A 19543-nucleotide genomic window follows, 5' to 3' on the forward strand; every position below is an offset into this window, starting at 1 on the left:
GCTGAGGGCCAACTACTGGGGCCAGCTCAGGAGGAGGTTCAAGTTGAGCCATGGGACAGCCCATGCCAAGCTGGCCATGTGACAGAGACGCTGAGAGAGAAAAGGATGCAAAGAGCGGGACAGGCACAGCGCCAGGGGCAGACAGAGGGTCCCATCCCCCTTCCAGCGCTCCCAGACAAGGACCAGCCCTTCGTTCCTGAGTCCAGCTGCACCCATGACCCTGGCTCTGGGCAACGCCCTAGGTCCTCCCAATGTAACTTCCTTTTGTGCTTAAACCAGCTCAGGTGGGTTCTGTTCTTGGAACCAGGTCCCTGACCAAGGCAAAGGTCAGAGCGTGTGGGCGTGTTTGGGGGGAAATGCAGTGTCAGAGAAAGCAGTAAGGGAAGCTTAGGCCGAAGCATATGGTGGATGTCCAGTCTTAGGGCTGTAGGAAAGGCCACTCCAAGAGAGAGCATGGCCCCTGCCAGACAGGGCAGGGCTGGATTCTAAGAAGAGGCTGTGGCAGCTCCCTGGGAATGGGACCACCTCTGTCTCCTGACCCAAGATGAAGTGAACACTGGTGGACGTGGTCAGTGCCTGGGGGCTTCCTCTCCTGCCCACAACCCAGGCTGCAGGTGTCTGGCTGAGCTCGCCCGGGACCTGACACCCGCTGGGTGCCACCCACCACACTTGGAACAGCCTCCTGCTTCCACACGGCCCGTGCCCATGCGCTCATGTGGCCCAACACCCTTACTTTCCGGACCGGGGAGATGAAGGCCACACTGTGACCTGCTGGAGACTGAGAATTTGTCATCAAGTGCTGTTTACCCCTCACCCCACCCACCCCAGCTGCAAGTGGCTCCCACGTGGGGACAATCCCAAGGTTTGCTGTCCCTTGGATGTTTCCTCTTTAAGCTTATCCTGTCTCTCCTCATTGGCTGCCATCCTCTTGGCATCTTTGTAACTTAAGAACAGCTGCTGTCACAAAACCACGGAATGGGTGACACTTTCCGCAGCCACCCCAGACCTGCCTCTCTGGGAGCCTTCCAGTCCCAGTTCCCAGAGATCGGAGTCCCACTCACCACTGCAAGGAGTAAGTTGCCCACTGCCCGCCCCGCAGAGCTGCCAGCTTGGCTGACGCTCCAGGAAGCCTCTCCCCACCGTCATTTCCTGCAGCCCTGCTGACAGCAGGTGACACAGAAGTCCCAGGAATGGGCGGATGACTCTGAAGTCCATCGTCGGCACTGCACCTGCAGAGCCCAGCACTGAGCAGAAGCTCAAGTTGGAGCTGAGCGTCCCAGCCATGTGGGGCCGACAGAGGAGCCGGTAAACAGTTATCCTGGGATGGGACCCGGAGACCAGCAGCCAAGCCGGGGTTTGAGGGTGGGCAGCCAGGCTCCTAACGAAAGCTGGGATCACTGCCATCCCAGAAGAGCTGCTGTCTGCTTCTCTGTCCCAGCAGGAAGCCCAAAGGAACACAGGGGCAGGTCAAGGTTCTCTGCTGGAAAACCCGCCCAGGGCCGGGGGCAGCCAGGCCCATGACACGGTGGGGTGGGAGCTGAGGTCATGACAGCCAGTCAACATCCAGAGGTATCCTTCACACAGCAGCAGTGGCCAGAACCAACCAGAAGGTCCTCAAAAGCCTTGCAAAGCCATGGAAATCCATGATTTCAAGAAGATGTCAAAGAACTGCAGAGAGGGGAGGGAGGGCCCGCCCGCCGCCCTGTTCTGGGCAGAGACCTGGCGCTTGTCCCCCAGGCCACCAAGGGCCACAGCCACCCTTCTGAGGAACTCTGCCCGGGAGTGGCTGGAGCCAGAGGGCTGAATTCCCCAGATTCTAGAAATAAACTCCTCTTCCACGTAGGTCACCTCCCCTCTGCCCCTGAAGCCCTCTCCTCACATCGCCATTTGCATGCAGCCCGCACCGCAAGTCCGCCTCCCCCTCCAGGGCTTCGAGGCTCCAGTGGCGCTGCGCGGTCACTAAGTGGATGACGAGTAGCTCAGCGTGTTCTTACTAACCCTACGTTCACAGGTGAGTCGTCTGATTACCTGTCTCTGAACTCAAACCCTGAGTGCCCGCAGAGAGCTAGACCAGCTTCTAACACATCCTACGCAAAGCAGGGGTCTACACAGTTCTGGAAAAGGAACGAAGGAAACCATGGGCTCCAAGGTTGGAAGTGGAGCTGTTCACTGGCCTCACGGAATCACCGCCTCGCCCAGTTCCTGGGGTCCCCACAGGCAGTTGTCACAGTCGGGGCCAGAACCAAGTGCGGGAGGGGACAAGGGGGCAGGGACACAGCCAGCAGCCCGGAGGCCGAGCCCCAGCTCCGGCCACGCCGGTCCCTCCTCTGCTCAAAGACCCATTAGGTCACAGGCCCCAGAGGTTGAGAGAGAAAGGCTGTGGCTCAGGAGCTGATTCTTAGCCTCGATGCCAGTGTCTACTTTTATTACTATTCCCCCAGAAGCAGAAGCCCCCCTTTTAAGTCTATTTTCCTACCAATCTGTGTTTATCGTGTAGTAACTTAGTTTCCTTATTGTCCTTTAATAATAATAATAATAAAGAAAAAAATCTTTGTCTGCCAATCACAGGTTTCTGACCAGCAGGAGCTAAGAGCCCCATGATCATTGACTTGATGGAATTCCAGCCCAAGGTGAAGCAACCTGACATCTAACCCCACCTGTGAGGCTAATGTAGGATTAATATAGGATTCCCGGAGTTCCCGTCGTGGCACAGTGGTTAACGAATCCGACTAGGAACCATGAGGTTGCGGGTTCGGTCCCTGCCCTTGCTCAGTGGGTTAACGATCTGGCGTTGCCGTGAGCTGTGGTGTAGGTTGCAGACGCAGCTCGGATCCTGCGTTGCTGTGGCTCTGGCATAGGCCGGTGGCTATAGCTCCAATTCAACCCCTAGCCTGGGAACCTCCATATGCCGAGGGAGCGGCCCAAGAAATAGCAACAACAACAACAACAAAAGACAAAAGACAAAAATATATATATATATATAGGATTCCCCTTAGGATCACAGCAGGGGTCCTAGGAAGGCTGCTAGGAATACACCTTATCTAGATGGCATGTGTGCTTTCTGCACAGACCCTGAGCCCCACGGGACAAGGCCCAAGCAGGCTCAGATTGGAATTAAAACGCAAGGTATAGCATTTGGTGAGACGATCCTGCTGCTGGCACCGCGTAGAGCCAAGGTGGGTTACCCCCCATATCTCTCATCACCCGCCTCGGCTCTGCCAGGAGCCACCCATCCCCCACCCCCTGGTGCCTGGACCCACTACCAGCCACCAGCCGAGCCCCACAGAACAAAGACATACCTGCTGCCGCTCCACTGGGGTCAGGGTGGGTGAGATGCCGGCTGGCCTGCTGGTGTCTAGGCTGTTCTTGGTCAGTGCGAGGGGCTGCTCCATGCTGAGGCTGGGGAGGGACGTGTATAGGTGGCTGCCATGCAGGCTCATGGTGGGGGCCGCGGCGCGCTCGATGGGGCTGCGGCTCCGCTCCCGGGGGTCTTTCCGGCAGTCTCCATTGGCAGTCTTGCTCCTGAAAAGAGGAGTGAGCGCTCAGGTGGGAACCTGAAGCTTCCATGGGCGAAGGGGCCTTCGACCACAGCCAGGCGCTCTCACCCATCCCGTCGCCCCCCACCTTGCTGTGGAGAAGTTCCAGACCACTATCGCCCCGTTTTCCGAGGTGGGGGTCAAACAGCTAGTTGGTATTGAAGAGCCAGGATGCTTGCCCAGGTTGGCGCTGGGTGAAGCACCTTCCCAGGCCCGAGTCGGCTCCAGGGGGCCATCCAGACGAAGGCAGCGGCCCATCAGAGTGCTTCTACAACTCCCTGGCTAACAGCCCTGAGACCTCACCCATGTGTTTGAGGCTGGCTTGGTTTGACAAGAACCTGCCATTACCAAGGATGAAGGCGGTGATGACGCCAAAGCAGCCGATGCCTCCCACACGCCGGCTCCTGTTCCAGGCCTCACCAGCCTCAGCGCGTGAGGTCTCCCCAACAGCACTGGGAAGACCCCATAACCACCCCTCCCCAGAGGAGCCACCCTGCAGATGGAGCACATGCCTGTCAGGTGGCAGGGGCTCAGGGGTGAGGCCCTCGCAAGCCTCAGCGGCTCTTAGAGGCCACAGACGGGGGTGTCCTGGTCAAAAGAGCTGCCTCAGAGGGTCTCAGTGGGGAGGGACCATTATACAAACATAAAGGACTGCACTGGTACAGGGCAGGGGGTCTGTGAGCATGAGCGGAACCAAATCTGCCGCAAACATAGTTCATCAGCTACAGAGGCACTAACTGCAAAGGCACAGCATTTCTTCCCTTTACTCTCCGGTCTGCTCTGCAGGAGGACTTGGAGGCAATTACATGGTACATGGCCAGCCACTGGGACCACCATGGAGCGGGTTCTGGTCAGAGTCCAGAAGAAGCGCTCCACACAAGCCACAGGCCTTCCCATGATGATTCAGAAGGCGTCACAGGCCTTGACGGCAGAGTCTCCGCGGCTGTGATCTCGAGCGCCGATGTCCTCCAGAACCTCACAGAAGTGCCATGCCCGCCTGAGGGGTTTCAGGCCTATGGGAGAGGGCCTGGCGTTTACTGGACGGATGTTTATGACTAAGTATCTGAATTCTCAGAGTGTGAAAGACCCCACCGTTACAGACTCACTTTCAGTATCAGCTTTCTTTCTAAATTGGAGTAAAATAAAATGCAATGTATGACAAACTATGTAAATTGTGCTTCCCTGACACAGTCTCCCCTCCCTCCCCCAAAAAGTGAGGTTTTGGGGCCCAAGCAGGCTTAGGGACAGAGGTGCGAGCTTCGTTGTCAGTCTACCTCCGCCCAGTCCCGACTCCACGATATTCACCCAGTGTCCACCCAGCCCATCCCGCGGGTCCCAGGGATGAACACATGGCACTGCTTTCTCCTAGACCCGTGATCTGGCGAGGACAGGAAGGCCGGGGCTACAGGCTCCCACGTGGCGACGGAAGCATGGCAGAGTCAGCGCCGGAGGTGTGTCACCTGTGCTCACAGCCACACCCAGTGGCCCTGAGGACGGGACTTGGGGGAGCAGGCCACCACAGGCAGGACACGGTGGGCATCGCGCAGCAGAAAAGCCACTGAAACACACAGCAAACGTCTGAAGAGCCCGCTGGTTAATTTTAGTAAAATTATACATGACTCACATTTCCAGCTCACTTGCTGGAGCTTCAAGACAGACACTGTTTTCCACCCCCAGTGAATCATAGCCCAGCCTCCTCGCTTCCCGGGCGTCGTGCTCATGGACCCAAACCACACTCTTCCTGCCCGAGAGGCCCCAACATCGCCTCCGTTCTCAGAGAGGGAGTCTGCTCGTGAGGAGCCAAGTGCAGCCCCTTTGGAGCCCAAAGGGCTCAGGGGCAGCCAGATGCTGAGAACCCGCCAGTGACCAGGGCTCGGGGACTGTTCCAAGTCCCAGGGACCCTTCCCCGTCCTGGGGAGGGGATCCTCTCAGCCAACCGTTTCAGGAAGGTGAACAGGGAAGGGGCCCCAAAGTAAAAAGGTGATGCTTTCCTGCAGGACAAAGTGCTCTGGAGAAATGGATGCCACGTGCTGCCACTCCACCCCCTGTGAGGTGTGAAGCTGGGGGAGGTTCATTCGACTCCGGGCAGCGAAAGTGTGAGGAGTCCATCACGTGAGAAAAGTGCACCGCAGCCTCTTGAACTCATTCACATGAGACGCTCTGCCCTTTGACCTACTGGAGCTCAGAGCTGAAGGAAACCCCCAGGAAAGTCTTACTTGACATTCTCAGGCCTGAACTGAATTCCTTCACTGCCGACCCATCCTCATCCCGGGGACCCTTCCTCATCCGGCCATTAATTAACCAAACCAACCTGAGTCTGAACTCTTAGGACAAGGGAGGGGAAGTGGATCTAAGGCACTTCCATCAATCCTTTGGAGGATATGCTCTGGGGCCCTGGGGGTCCCCATGCTGCAGACCCCTCGGCCCAGGTAAGACAAGGCCCAGTCCAGCCCCTCGCCCCCTGGCTTCCCCACCCTGGGGCCCAGGCTCTGGTAACAACTAAACATGCCTGAGGTGACAGGATGACTGTGTGGGGTGCAGGACATTCTTGGCAGGAGTGGACTGACACTGTGGCAACACCCACTATGCACAGGGGTGGGGTTTAGATGGAGTTCAAAGCAGGAAGGAACTGGGAACAGGGTGAGGCCAGGAAGGAGCAGAGCCCATGAGGGTCGCAGGACAGGGCCTGTCTCCAACTCAACCCCCTTCCCTCTGCCCTTCATCCCTCAAAGAACATCCACCCTCTGTGAACCTGTGGGCCGGTACTAAACCTTCACAGCCCAACTAGTAATAATCAAATTGTTAAAGCATCTTTAATTTTTAAAGCTTCCTCAGAGAAGAGACTTAATGCTACCGGACCTTACACTTAACAATGCCTAAAATGGCACTATGTATGTATCACAATTAAATAACAATCAGAGTTCCTGTTGTGGCTCAGCAGTTAGTGAACTCGACTAGCATCCATGAGGACACAAGATCGATCCCTGGCCTCTCTCAGTGGGTTAAGGATCCAGTGTTGCCATGAGCTGTGGTGTAGGTCACAGACGTGGCTCGGATCCTGCATTGCTGTGGCTGTGGCATAGGCCAGTGGCTACAGCTCTGACTGGACCCCTAGCTTGGGAACCTCCATATGCCATGGGTGTGGGTCTAGAAAGACAAAAAGACCAAAAAATAAAATTAAATTAAAATAAAATTTTAAAATAACAATAATTTTAAAAATTAAAGAGTTACTGTTGTGTATCAGCGGATTAAGAACCCAACATATGGAGTTCCCGTTGTGGCGCAGTGGTTAACGAATCCGACTAGGAACCATGAGGTTGCGGGTTCGATCCCTGCCCTTGCTCAGTGGGTTAACGATCCGGCGTTGCCGTGAGCTGTGGTGTAGGTTGCAGACGCGGCTCGGGTCCCGCGTTGCTGTGGCTCTGGCGTAGGCCGGTGGCAACAGCTCCGATTCAACCCCTAGCCTGGGAACCTCCATATGCCGTGGGTGCGGCCCAAGAAATAGCAACAACAACACAACCACAACAACAACAACAACAACAAAAAAGAACCCAACATAGTGTCCATGAGGATGTGGATTTGATCCCTGGCCTTGCTCAGCAGATTATGGACCCCACAGAGCTGCAAGCTGCAGTGTAGGTCACAGATGCTGCTCGGATCCTACATTGCTATGGCATAGACCTCAGCTGCAGCTCTGATTAGACCCCTTGCCCAGGAACTTCCATATGCCATGGGTGTGGCTGTAAAAAAAAATGTTTTTTAAATAAAGAAAATAAAAATAATAAAAAAAATAAAGAACAAAAAGTGTCTCCCCACCACCATTACTTGCTGAGTTGCGGGGTTTATGATGTGGATCAAGTAGATGGCACTGTCTCAGTTTTTCAGAAAAGAGGACCGGGGTGGGGAAAATAAGCGCTCAGCCTGATGTAGGCAGGACATCCACCAGGTGTTCCGCCTCCACCCCAAGCTTCAGGAGGCGTTCCCTGACCCACGAAACTGCAGGGCTGGAGGACACACTGGGGACCTGCATAGCATGAGGGGACAGGCCCCCTGAGGTACCCCCCAGGCCGCTGTTATGTGTGGCTGTTCCCAGGGTGACTGGATGTCGTCACCCTGCCCTTCACGCCCCTCCCCTCCCCAGTGTGCGGCACAGGGCTTAGCACAGATGCCTCAACAGCCCTTCATTCACTGAGGAAGTGAACTATTCAGGGCACGCATCCTGTGTGAGTCCAGTTACCAGCGTCTGTGGTAAAGGAAGGGGCATTAAGGAAATCACAGGGGAAACTCCCAGCAGGAAAGACTCTTTTTTCTGAGAAAGAAGAATTTAGGGAGCATTTAAACAGCAGGCACACACAGCAGTGAAATGGTCTCTCCTTTTTCCTTCCCCACTGGTTTTCCTCCCCCAACTTCGACCTGTCCCCCAGGTCATCCAGACTTCACGTCTCACCTCCTCCTTTCTCCTTGTGAGCAGAACCCACTGCTTCCCAACCAAGCAGGAGGGGATCTGGGTGTGTCTCTGAGACATCCTGGTCCAGTGCGTCACTCTGCTCAGTACCAATTTTATACGGGAAGCGGGGTGGGGGAGGGCACCGCTGAGCAGAAGACAGGTGGTGGCTTGGGGAGGTGGTGGGAGGTCAGGCCCAGACACCCTCCTGAGTACAAAATGGTGAGCTGTGTCTCATGGGCAGGAAAAAGCCGACAAAGACTGGCCTTCAGAGCATCCCAAAGACATAGGATGACCTGCGGATTCTGTGCAGCCACACCAAGGACATCCTGCTCAGCAGTGACCTGGGCCTTTGCCTTGGGGAAGGTTGTATTGTATGTGACAACTGTCACTGCTTAATGTCACTTCATCATTAAGAAAAAAGTCACAGCCCGACCACATCAAAGGTTCAAGGGACCCAACCTGAGCAGAAGAACCCCACAGTTGGCAAACTACATCACTGCCCACCTCCACCCTGGCCCCCACCCTTAACTTAGCATTCCCCTTCCTGCAAGTTCAGATTTCAAAATCCACCATCTGGAAATAAGTGACACCCTCCTCACTGGGTCTGTCACATGACCATCTGGGACACTCATTGGTAGCCTCAGAGACCCCAAAGGAAAGGGTGTTACAAGGCAGGGAACCCCTCTGAATAAACGGTTTACCTTGATTATCTTTATTATCATAGACTATCGTATACTGAATGCAAACCCATCCTCCTACTGGATCCACCACAACATTGCAAAATAAACATCAAAATCCCCACTGCACAGATGAGAAAACTGAGGTTCAGGGAGGTTAAATAACCTGCCTTAAGGTCGCAAAACACGCACGGTACAAGGGTTCTAGTTTATATGTGCCTGGCTCCAAAACCTCTCCTTTGCACCTTTCCAAGACAGAGAGATGTGGAGAAAAGTACAGAGACCCACATACCCAGAACCGACAGATGAAACCTCACCATCCTATTTGCTTCAGATATTTCCTTCCCCCCTTAAGGAAATACTGGCAAGTGATCCAAGTGGCAGAACATGGCAGACACAGTGGACGCTTCTCTTTCACCCCCCACCTGGCCCTTTCAGCACTACGTGCACCGCTGGCCTGTTGGAGACTCCTCCCATCCATGCCGTGTCCTTGGCCCACGCAGGAACACACCTGTGAGCCCCACACGGCACATTTCACATGCCCATTGCATGCTTTTCTCCCTGGCACTTCTGGCCCAGACACCTGGTGTACTCACATTCTCTACCGGCCCTGTGGGGTCCCCCTTCCCAGGAACCCAGAAATTCAGGATCCATGGCTGCCCTGACGGGCATGTGGCCATCTTGGGTTTTCCTAATTATAAACAACCCTTGCACCCAGGTGCCACACAAGTGCTTCTCCAGAAGGAAAGGAACTGCCCACTGAGATCTCCATCGTCAACATCCTGCCAGCTGTGCCCTCTCACACATCTGGCACGGGTGCAACAAAGGATCTCTTCACAGGCTGAGCAGCCATTCCACTTTCCTCTTTAAATGGCTTTGGATCTATCATGAGTTGAATCGTGCCCTCCCCCCAAAGGATGTGGAAGTCCTAACCCTACTGCCTGTGATTTGCAGATAATCAAGTTAAGATGAGGTCATTAGCATGGTCCCTAACCCAATACTACAGGTGTCCTTCTAAAAAGGGGAAATTTGGGAGTCCCTGTTGTGGCTCAATGGTAACAAACCCAATTAGTGTCCATGAGGATGAGGGTTCGATCCCTGGCCTCGCTCAGTGCGTTAAGGATCTGGTGTTGCCGTGAGCTATGGTGTGGGTCACAGACCCGACTGGGATCCGGCATTGCTGTGGCTGTGGCGTAGGCTGGCAGCTGTAGCTCCAAATCAACCCCTAGCCTGGGAACTTCTATATGCCACGGACGTGGCCCTAAAAAGACAAAATAAAGGGTGTGTGTGTGTGTGTGGAAATCTGGAAGTACCCTGATGGCTTGGTGGGTTAAGGATCTGGCATTGTCACTGCTGTAGCTTTGGTTACTGCTGTGACATGGGTTTGATTCCTTGCCTGGGAACTTCTGCATGCCATGGGCACGGCCAAATATATAAATAAATAAATAGGGGAAATGTGGACAAAGTGACAGACATGTACCAGGGTAAAGTGACAGGAGCTGTGAAGACACAGGGAGATGGCAATCTACAAGCCAAGGCCCCCAGAGGCTAAGAAAGAGGCCTCAGAAGGAACAACCCTGCCCTCAGGCCGACCTCAAACATCCAGCCTCCAGAAGTGTTGTTTAAGCCTTCTGGTCTGGGGCACTTGGTCATGGGAGCCCCAGCAAACCAAAGCCACCTCCATGGCCTTTCTCCACACCTGTGTTTCTTCTGCTTTCTCTGTAATTAATCTCCTTCTCCCCTAAAACATTTTTTTAACGTTTTCTCTGGACTTTTCAAAGAAGCCGTTAAGAGCCACTGGACCCCAGGTGTCCTTGTCACAATGGCTGTGATCAGCAGGCACTCTCCATCAGCACCAAGAGAGGACAACACGAGTGGAGACCAGTGTATGAGGGCAGGCCTGCCGGTTAGAAGCTGGACAGCCAGCTGCCCCCCGGTTTCTCCTCCAAGTATAGTCCAGGAAGCCAGGATAGGCATGGGCTCCTGGCTCTCCACACACAGGAAGACACTTGTCAGCCAAGTCACCAGCCAAGCCTTCTGGCTCAGGACCATTTGGGTGGATGAGAGAATGAACTAAGCAGCAAGGCCCACACTGATGGGCCCACTGCGAGCCGAACCGAGGCCGGGCAGTTGTGGGCACTGCCACCTTCTCATTCAGCTCTCCCTTCCCAGCCAAGGTGAGCGTGCAAGATTCCAGGCCACGTGGACACATGGAGGGAGACATGGAGAAGGGGTGCCCAGACCCCAGGGCATGCGTGAGGCAGGGACTTCCTCTGGCCAGGCGGCCCCCTGCTGCCGAAACAGCCAGGTCTGCGGGGCTGGAGGGAAGACAGCAGCACCCAATCACAGTGAGAGGTCAGGCGCAGGTGAGCGAGACTGCTGCCTCCGACTTGGCCTGTCTCTGGAACTGAGTCGAGGGTCTGCCTTGGCCTCCCCTCAGCTGTGCAGCCTTCTCGGTGCCCTGGCTGCCTGAGAGCCTCAAGCGGGTCAGCCCTGCGGGCGCTGTGGGGCCTGCTCCCCTGCTCCCAACACCTTTGTCCCTGAGAATGCAGGCCTTTCCCCTCCTCGGGCACAGCTACCATGCATACCCTCGGGAGGGACAGGAGCACCCAGGACACAGGGCTGCCTTCACCTGGAGCCGCAGCGCCATCCTAAGCCTCTGACATAAAGCTTCTAGGGAACGTAAGCCTCAAGACATAAAACATTTCAAAACCATTTAGAGATCCGTCTAGAACATCCCACAGTTGACTTCTTTTCTCTCTTAGTGACTTGGAATCTTTATCATACACATTATTTTCAGATGCAATGGTTCCACAGCAGACCCGTGGGCCCCAGACTAAGCCCACTGAGATGGCAAAGCGGCTGCTGATCGGGGTCGGGCCTGGTGGAAGGGTTCCTGCCCCACGGGTCCACCACTGCTGCCTCCTGACGGCGGCCCGGCCTCGAGGTCAGGCAGCTCAGGGGCCAGATGAATGGGGCCAGTGCTCCGAGACTCCTGCTAGGGAGAGTCAGGGTGCCATGCCCCGCCCCGCAGTGGAGGGTGAGACCCGCATCCTGGGCCAGAGCAGAGCTGGACCAGAGCAGGGAGACGCCCTATCTCTCAGCAGCTCTGCTTGGTAAATAAGGTGCTGGTTTTCTTTGACTAGAACAGTCTGCCCGTGTTTTCCATCATTAGCTGAGATAAGAGGAAAAACTAAAGTTTTAGAAAAGAGGTAAACCCTAGGAATGTGACTGCTAAAGCACCATGTCCAACCCCCAACACACACACACACACATGTACACAAACACACACACTGTTGGCAACTGTTGTCATGAGAGCAGTGGCGTCCGCCCGGGACCAGGATGGGACCCCGTGCTTACAAACTCAATGGATCACATGGGCCATGCGTGTATACTCGAGAGCTTTCAAATGAATGGAGATGTTGCTGAGACTAATAAAGTCTAAATTAATTTAAAATGCCTATGGCTCCTAAATTTGTAAGTCATCTTTGTCATTATGTATTCTTTCAATGAACAAAATTTAAAAAAATACAATCACTCTCATATTTCGGGCATCAGAGTCCTTGCACCAGAGAAAGGATGGAAACATCTTGCGTTTCCTTCTGTAACAGCCATGGGGCCTGTAGTACACACAAGCCTGGGCCAGATCAGCTCTCCAGCTGCACGGCATCCAGGCATGTCTGTTCTGTGTGGCTATTGTTGCAGGAACATAGCAGGCCAAGGGATAGAGAAAGGGGTGAAGCTGAGGCATCTGCCTCCAGGGATGGGCTAGAGAGGCTTTGGAGCCACACCCACGGCATATGGAGGTTCCCAGGCCAAGGGTTGAATCAGAGTTACAGCTGCCAGCCACAGCCACAGCAACACAGGATCCGAGCCGCGTCTGTGACCTACACCATGGTTCACAGCAATGCTGGATCCCTGACCCACTGAGCGAGGCCAGGGATCATACCAGAAACCTCATGGTTACTGGTCGGATTCGTTTCCACTGTGCCACAATGGGAACTCCCCCAGAGAGGCTTTTAAATGGAATGTGGTGTCTGCAGCAGCTTCGCTGGGGTGAAGCCAGCAGCTCAGATATACCCGCTGTTCCTCACCCTCCACACCCTCAGCCTTTCAGACCCCCTGGTGAAGCCATCCTTGTGCGATAAAAGCTCTCAGGAAGGAGGGAAACGGAAGCACCCCCCCCCTTGCAGCCATCATCCCCTGTCTCCTCCCCACCCCAGGATTCAGACCCACCTGGGGTCAAACAAACACAGAAAGAGTCTAGTTTCCACAAGTCAGTGCCTAGAACAGAGCCTGATGCACAACAGCTAATTCATGAATGAACTGATCAAAAAACAAAGAAATTCTGAGGGAAAGCCAGCACCAACCAGTGTGAATAAGACAGGAATCCATGAAGCTCCAGGGTGGCATCTGGCCCAGGGGTTACCAAAGAAGTGCTGGCCACCACAAAGCCACCGAGAAGGAGTGGCCTGCAAATACCTTCAAGGTCATCTCCACTCCCCTTCTTCTGGGTGGGGACGGGGCCTCTTTCATAATTCCATTCAAATTCTTGGGAAGGTGCATGCTTAGCTTTTACTCCTCCTTTTGTGACAAATCGCTGGAAGATATTATAAAACTGCTCAGAGAAAAGATTGGCTGCTTTGTCTGACTCAGAGGAAATGAACTTCATGGCAGGGTAGCTGTGAAAGATGGTGTGGGGTGCAGACTGGTAGCACCCCTAAATAACGGCCAGTGGCTACTTCTCAGACACCCCCAAGGTCAGGCACTCACTCCACCTGCAGGTGATTCACCCAACTATTGGAAAACTTCCATAAAGCTTCTAGCTCATAATGAACAAAATCTATGTTCCAGTGCAAATCTTTGGTCGAAGATTTGCCCTTTGGAAGAACTCAATGGAGTCTATTTCTTCTTTCAGCTACTGGAAAACTGCTTCTGTGTCAGCCCTGCCATGCCCAGGATTCTCTTCACCAAACAAGAATCCCTCCAAATGATCCTAACACCACACGCCTTACCATCCTGCCACCCACCTCCAGACACTCTCCAAAATAACATTTATCTTTAAGTGTGGTGCCCAGAACTCGATATAATCCTGCAGAGGAAATCTAAAGAACATAGCACCCAAGAGAATTCCCTTCAATTGATGGTAACATGTTTTGAACCAAAAATCAGTTCAGAAGAAGGTCTAATAAACAAGAACCAAGGTCAACAGAATAGAATATCGAAGTCAGGATGATTCAGAGACCTGCAGTCAACTGAACTACACTCTTTTTTTTTTTTTTTGGCCGCATCTGTGGCATATGAACGTTCTGGGCCAGGGATTGAATCTGAGCCACAGCTGCAACCTACACAGCAGCTGCTGCAATGCCTGATCCTTAACCCACTGCACCAGGTCAGGGATCGAACCCATGCCTTGCCAGTGACCAGAGCCACTGCAAAGACAATGCTGGATCCTGAACCTGTTGCACTAGGGCAGGAACTCCTGAACTAGACTTCCTAACATGACCCAAGATGCAAGAGTTCCCTCAGCAGCCGTGTCCTGGCCCAAGCGTGTAGTCTCTTGGAATCCCTTCACTCTTTTTTCTTTAATTCAGCTCTACTTGAGACCCCATATTGGCTAGATGAGTGGTTGGCATCACATGTGCATGCCTATCAGCGACAGGCTCTCAAATCTCCTTCCTGTCCTCTCTGCTTTGCTGCAATTCCTTCTGGCCATGCATGCACCTCATTTCTACACTGGGATGCAAGCAGCCTTCCCATGTCCAGCTCTGGTGGTGGTAACCAGTTCCAAATTATCCTGTAGACTTATTGTTTTTTTTGCTTTTGCTTTTTAGGGCTGAAACTGAGGCCTATGGAGGGTCCCTGGCTAGGGATATAAACAGAGTTGTAGCTGCCAGCCTACACCGAAGCTCACGGCAATGCCAGATCCTCAACCCACTGAGCGAGGCCAGGGATCAAACCTGTGTCCTCATGGCTTCTGGTCGGGTTCGTTACCGCTGAGCCACAACAGGAACTAACTCCCATGGACTTCTTAATAGTAGGGAATAAGCTGTAATTCAACACATTCATTCAACACTAAACAAAAATTAGACAGCCAGCTTTTAAAACCACCCACCTTACCCTGACTGACCTTAGAAACTTGGCAGACAAATGTAAATTATTGAATTAAATTATCATAAACTAGACAAAAAATTTTGAAAATTTAAGTATCAAGTATATAAAGTGATTAAATATTCATTTAAAAAAATACAGAGGTATCTACCAAATATTCTCTAAAACAGTTATTCCTATTACTATTAAATCATTAGTTATTATAATGTTAACTATAAAATTATAATTATTAAAGGGCCTTAAGGATCTTCCACCTGAGAGCAAAGTATGTGGAGCGTTAATTCCCTGTGCACATGTGGGAGTCTGAGCACAACTCCATTTTCCCGAAAACTAGAGGAAAAGTTTAGCTATGTTTTTCCTTAAGAGTAGAGGATAGGAACATGATCTGAATGCCTTGAAGACTATTTCAAGGACTCTCAGGTCCTTCAAGAGGCTCCTAATATATTGATAATTAATAAGCAAATTATCAATCTCTACTCTTCAAGCAAAGTTCCCAAGGGATCTGGAAAAAAACCAATACCAATGGCTTACTTCCTTTTCCAAGTTATAAGCATACATTTCTTCACAAACATTCTCATCTTCAAACTCTTCAGAGAATTCAGAACTGACTTCCCCTAAACTGTCTGCTTCGCTTTTCTGTAACACCACTAACGTCTGACTACTAAAGTCATGCTCAATCCGAAACCTGGACCCAGGGGAACCTGATGGCTCTGTTTAACAATGAAACACCATGGAGTTCTTGTCGTGGCTCAGCAGTTAACCAACCCGACTAGCATCCATGAGGATGTGGGTTCAATCCCTGGCCTTGCTCAGTGGGTTAAGGATCTGGCTCTTGGACCCCTAGCCTGGGAACCTCCATATGCCATGCGTGTGACCCTAAAAAGACAAAAAAAAAAAATTGGGAGTTCCCATCGTGGCACAGTGGTTAACGAATCCGACTAGGAACCATGAGGTTGCAGGTTCAATCCCTGGCCTTGCTCAGTGGGTTAAGGAACCGGCGTTGCCGTGAGCTATGGTATAGGTCACAGATGCGGCTCGGATCCTGCATTGCTGTGGCTGTGGCAAGCTGCAGCTGCAGATCCGATTAGACCCCTAGCCTGGGAACCTCCACATGCCGCGGGAGCGGCCCAAGAAATGGTAAAAAAACAAAACAAAACAAAAAAAACAATGAAACACCATTTCCCTCCCTGACCCCAAAACTCTTGATTTGCTGATTCTACAAATGTCTTCTGAGAATCTGGGACTGCCATTCCCAGTACCCAGGTGACATACCCCTTTCCTTTCCACGAGGAAGTCCCCCAGCAAAGGATCATGGTGAATTCTAACCGCCCTTTAAAGGAAAATGACCACCCTCCAGACCCATCACACTGCCTCTCTCTTCCACTGGGCCAAATATCATATCCTCAGAGCTGACTCTCCAACCTTCAAGTTGCCTGTCCCTCTTTACACAGTGTCCATCCCAGCTCAGCATGGAACACAAAGGCTGAACACATAATAGATTCATTATTGTTTATTCAATTGAACTGAAGTTAATCATTAGCCTTTAGATTTTTTTCAATCTTTTTTCTAAAAACTGTGGAAAAATACACCTACAATTCACCACTTTAGTCATTTTAAAATACACAGTTCAGTGGCATTAAGTACATTTACACTGTGTGTAACTGTCCCCACCATCCAGATCCAGAACTTTTTCATCTTCCCAAAGTGACACTCTGTGCCCATTCCACACAAACTCTCCATCCTCCCCTCCCCGTTGCCTGGCAACCACCACACTCCCTGCTGTCGCCATGAATCTGACTCCTCACATAAGAGGAATCAGGCATTCTTTGTCCTTTTGTGATTAGCACATTTTACTGAGCATAGTGTTTTCAAGGTTCATCCATGCTGGGGCAGGTGCCAGAACTGCGCTCCTTTTTAAAGGCTGAATAATATTCCATCATGTTGGGTCGCCCACACCTGGTGTGTCTACTCATCTGTCAACAGACACTGGGTTGCTCCCACCTTCTGGATGCTGTGAATTCTGCCGCTGTGAGTGCAAGTGTACAGATAGCAGTTTCAGGTCCCTGCTTTCATGTCTTTGGGGTCTATAGCCTCAAGTGGACTTGCTAGATCATTTGGTGATTCTGTTTACTTTTCCGTCCTCAGAAGTTCTGGCAAATCACTAGTAGTAAAGAAGGCTGGAACCACGGGACACATTTATCTCCACAGGTCTGACCCTCCCTACTAGAGAAAAAGAAAAGGTTTCCAAAAGGATAGGTCTGGCCCAAAACATCACCACCAACACAAGTCTCTGTAAACACGGTCCAAGGGGGTCATGAGAGAAGTGCTGATGAATAATATAAGCATCTGACATTAAAAACTAAATGCTCAAAGACCACCCATTGCCCAGATCACCAAAAGCTCCCAAGACTGGTGTCGATATTGCCAGCGAGCATCCTGGAGACTCACAAGCTACATATTTGTGGTTTTCCTTTCTCACCATGGGCCTTTAAAAATGACTTCAAGTCATCCAAGGATGGCTAATGTGAATAATAGTACTAACTACCATTTGTGTAACATTAATGCACAGTTTGCCAAAGTGCTATGCACACATATTATCGTTAACAGACCTGCTTTGATCTGCAGCTCCTCCGTGCTGCCCCAAAATGTGTTCCTCAGACGACGAAATGAAACCCCCATGGTGCCTGCTGCGTGGGCAAGTGAGGGGACCTGGACACCACTGTGCTCTCCATCTCAACCTTTTAGAGCCTAGAGCGGCGCCTCAGCAGGAGGGGCTGCTGAGAGGAGACAAAAGCTGCATCTAAGGCATGTGGAAGGGCTCTCATCTCTACCCGATCTCAGGCTCCAGAGCCACTGGTGGAGGAGGGACCAGCACCATCTCCAGGGAGGGAGGCGGTCAAATAGCTGAGGTCAAAACCTCCAGACTTCAACTGTGGCCAAGTGCTTTTATTTGCCTTGTAATTTTCTTTAAGAATACATGTTAAACCTAAAACATACCCCTTTTTGGAGGCAAGCCTGGCGGCCGGACTGGGTAGGAAGAAAAAGCACCCTGTCCTCCCCAAGCAGCCGCCACGCAAACTATGCATCATTGTCTGGGGCCGGTCACGTGACCGCCCAGCCTGGCAACAACGTGTCAGCCGTCACCTGAAACTTGGCTACCTCCACTCCATTAAGGGAACAATTACCCGTGTGCGGGAACCCTTCCAGCTCACACGCGTCATCAGTGGCCAGGGCTGCAGCCCCCTTAACAGCCTCCCCACCCCCACCCCAGGCCCCTCTCAGAAGAAGCCTGACAGGACATGGGTCTGATGGGACAAGGGGCCGAATGGGGAGGGGAGAGGGATGAGAGGGGAAATCGCTGCTGTCCCTTGTGAGCAGAGGCGGCCCTACCTCTCCCAGTCCTTGCTGTTTCAGAGTTTAAATTAATTACAGCTGAAAATACAGGGTTGCCATCTGGTTTGAAAAAGCAAGGATAAGGGAATAAAATGAAAGGGTTTTTGGTACTAACCTCACTTTAATCATTGCCAAAGAGCATGAAGACAGCCCAGCGTCCGCCCACAAGAAAGCCTTGGGCCTCCCAAACTTGGCACGCGGTCCCCAGCGCAAAACTGGATGGGCAGGAGGCCTGTCAGAATAAAAGTCCCCGCTGAAGGGAGGCACAAGGTGAGGGCCGCCCAGAGCCCCATGCCCCACGCCCCGCACAGTCTCCTGTGGGGGGCTGGGGCTTTGGGGGGGGGGGTTAGGGCCAGAAGGTCCCGAGCATCGTTACAGATCTAGGCTCCCGGGAAGGAGCCACACCAAGCATTTCCTCTTTCTTTGTCTACCCATCTCCCTTAACCTAAGGCTTCTATAAAACTCTAGGACAAGGCTCAACAAGACCCAGGAGAGGCAGGCAGGCTGCTGGGAAGGGGGCGCTCAGAGAAGCAGCGCCCAGCCTGGGTACCCCCACAGCGGGCCCCTCTGCTGAGAAGGTCAGAAGTCCCTGTTTTCCCTGCACTACAGCCACAGCCCCGGACTCCCTTGTGTTTTGTAGGAAGCAACTTCCTCTGCTCTCCTGCCGCCGGATTCTGGCCGAGAGGCTCTGTTCCATGAGGACTCATGGGTCTGCAGAGAAATGCTGACTGCAGGCCTGGACAGTGAAGGGGCCACAGGTCTGTCTCCCAGGTCTGAGGTGGGTGCAAAAAATGCCATGTCTGCAGCTTTCTTAGCCACAGGGGCCAGCCTTGGTCCCATTTCCAGGCCAGTTTAAAGTCTCACCTGCCCACAACCTGAGTTCTTTTCCACCCAGGTGAGTTTTGCAAACAAAACCTAGATGTGCCTGGATCCAGCTGCTTTCAGAAAGTCCTACCCATGAAGGCACAACGGTGTTTGGTGGAATAAATCCTGATGAACCGGTTACTGTCCTTTACAAACCAGAGATCAGAACTGTAACAGAAGATAAAGGCTGATGACGAAGACGACATTTGTGTTCCAGGGAAAAACACATCTTCTGCCCCCAGTGATGCACGGGTTGTCTTCCAAATCCTGCCCTGACAGAATCACTGTCTATAGCAACGGTGTCCATAACATTCAAAATCTCAGGAGTGTAACTTTCGAGTAAATGGTACATCTGTCAAGCCACAGGAAACATCTGGTAAAACGGTTAAATAAAAACAGTATTTAAACTTGTGATTTCAGAGCTTGCTTATGGTACCCAACAAGAGACCATTCAAACAAACACCGAAAGCCTTTAGACCACTCCTGGGGCTCAATGCGAAGATGGAGCGTGTCCT

The 19543-nt window shown here is 52.3% G+C and overlaps 1 protein-coding gene across 5 annotated transcripts in view; it reads right to left on the reverse strand.

The window, feature by feature from the left end:
• The window catches only part of VGLL4 (vestigial like family member 4), a 176399-nt gene that overhangs the window by 5137 nt on the left and 151719 nt on the right, over window positions 1–19543 (reverse strand). For 4 of the 5 annotated variants that reach the window (XM_047781016.1, XM_047781006.1, XM_047780995.1 and 1 more), the window contains one exon: window positions 3300–3522. In XM_047781016.1, the coding sequence (XP_047636972.1) occupies window positions 3300–3522 (223 nt within the window). Of the gene's footprint in view, window positions 1–3299; window positions 3523–18279; window positions 18524–19543 lie in introns of those variants that run through there. The other variant, XM_047781026.1, reaches the window with a different exon arrangement.

This window comes from Phacochoerus africanus, chromosome 1 (genome assembly GCF_016906955.1).
Source record: "Phacochoerus africanus isolate WHEZ1 chromosome 1, ROS_Pafr_v1, whole genome shotgun sequence".
Taxonomy (NCBI): Eukaryota; Metazoa; Chordata; class Mammalia; order Artiodactyla; family Suidae; genus Phacochoerus; species Phacochoerus africanus.